This window comes from Lycium barbarum, chromosome 4, assembly GCF_019175385.1.
Source record: "Lycium barbarum isolate Lr01 chromosome 4, ASM1917538v2, whole genome shotgun sequence".
Taxonomy (NCBI): domain Eukaryota; kingdom Viridiplantae; phylum Streptophyta; class Magnoliopsida; order Solanales; family Solanaceae; genus Lycium; species Lycium barbarum.
Window position 1 is genome coordinate 85,715,342 of NC_083340.1, and position 1,761 is coordinate 85,717,102.

General features: G+C 41.1%; 1 protein-coding gene across 1 annotated transcript; it reads right to left on the reverse strand.

Moving 5' to 3' along the window:
• Positions 1 to 412: 412 nt before the first annotated feature.
• On the reverse strand, positions 413 to 811 carry LOC132637579 (uncharacterized). The gene has a single exon (XM_060354647.1). The coding sequence runs from the start codon at positions 809 to 811 to the stop codon at positions 413 to 415; it is 399 nt and encodes a 132-aa protein (XP_060210630.1).
• Between the last annotated feature and the right edge of the window lie 950 nt (positions 812 to 1,761).

Consider the following 1,761-nt stretch of genomic DNA (forward strand, 5'->3'; position numbering starts at 1 on the left):
ACTGCATCCATTCTCCAATTCTTTTGAGTCCTAGCACACAAACAAACATCAAAATAATCCAGACAAAATAAAATCAAACTCCATAAAATTAAACTTGGGTTTCCTCCCGAGCAGCGCTTGATTTCATGTCGCAGCACGACAGGGTCAGGCTAGGATCCGTGCTTCAAATGATGCCTATCAATAATCCAGTCACCATCAATTCATCCATGATAATACTTCACCTTTTGGCCATTCACTTTTAAGGTTCGAGTCCCATCTCTGGACTCCAATTCAATTGCACCATGGGATAAAACACTTAGCACTTTGCAAGGCCCGGACCATTTGGATTTCAGTTTTGCCCAGGAAGAGCTTCAATGAATTGAACAGTAGGACCTCAGCATTGGGTTGGAAATCCCGCTTTAGGATTTTTTTATCATGATAATGCTTCAACCTCTCCTTGTACAAGGTTGCACTCTGCTTGGTACCAGAATTCATCCATTTCATTAAGTTGAAACAACTTTAGCTTGGTTGCCTCATCCCAATCCAGATTTAGCTTCTTCAATGCCCACATAGCCTTGTGTTCTAGTTCAACTGGAAAATGGAACACCTTAACAAAACCCAGCCAGTAAGGTGAAGTTCTAATAGGATTTTTGAATTCCGTTATGTGCACTAAAAGAGCATCATCTAGCTTTTGGGACCAATCAGTCTGATTTGCATTCACCATTTGGGCTAAAATTCTCTTTGTATCCCGATTAGAGACTTCCATTTGGCCACTCGTTTGGGGGAGATATAGGGTATCCACTCTACGATTGACACCATGTTTTTCTTGCATTCCTGCGATGGCCTTATTGCAAAATGAGAATCACCATCACTGATAATGGCCCTCGGGGTGCCAAAGCGATGGAAAATGTTCTTCTTCAGAAAACCCATTACACTCTTCACCTCATTGTTAGGTAAAGCCACAACTTCTATTCATTTAGAGACATAATCAAAGGCTATCAAGATTTACCTTATTCCACCATAACTGACAAAGGGACCCATAAAGTCAATCCCCCATACATCAAATAGTTCCACCTTTAGCATAAAGTTGATAGACATATCATCCCTTTTTGCTATTGCCCCTTGTCATTGGAATTGGTCACAAATCTGGCTATCATGTTTGCATTATGATAAATGGTTGGCCAATAGTATCCACATTCAAGCACCTTAGCCGCTGTTCAATTTCCGCCATGATGACCCCTAACCGGAGAGTCCTGACAAGCCTTTAAGGTAGTCATAACTTAAGTTTCAAGAATGCCACGCTGAATAATGTTGTCGGTGCACATTCAGAACAAATAAGGCTCATGTTAATTGTAATATCGACACTCATGCAAGAGCTTCTTCTTTTGATACGCTTTGAACTCTTCAGGAATAAGACCGGTGACCAAGAAATTTGCTTATTGACTTCCATGGTGCTACATCACAAGACACGGCTAAGAGCCTATAGTCTGGGAAAGGATCATCAATTTCAAGCTCTCCGATTGGTCTACCTAATTCCTTTAGACTGGATAGATAATCCGCAACTTGATTCTGTAAACCTTTCCGATCTTTGACTTCGAAATTGAATTCTTGTAACAAGAGAATCCATCTAATAAATCTTGGCTTGGCATCTTTATTCTCCATCAAATAACGCAACACAGCATGGTCGGTGTACACCACCATTTGGGACCCCAACAAATAGGCCCAGAACTTCTCAAAAGCATAAACACTAGCAACTTGCTCAGCCACCGGGTAGTTTATCTG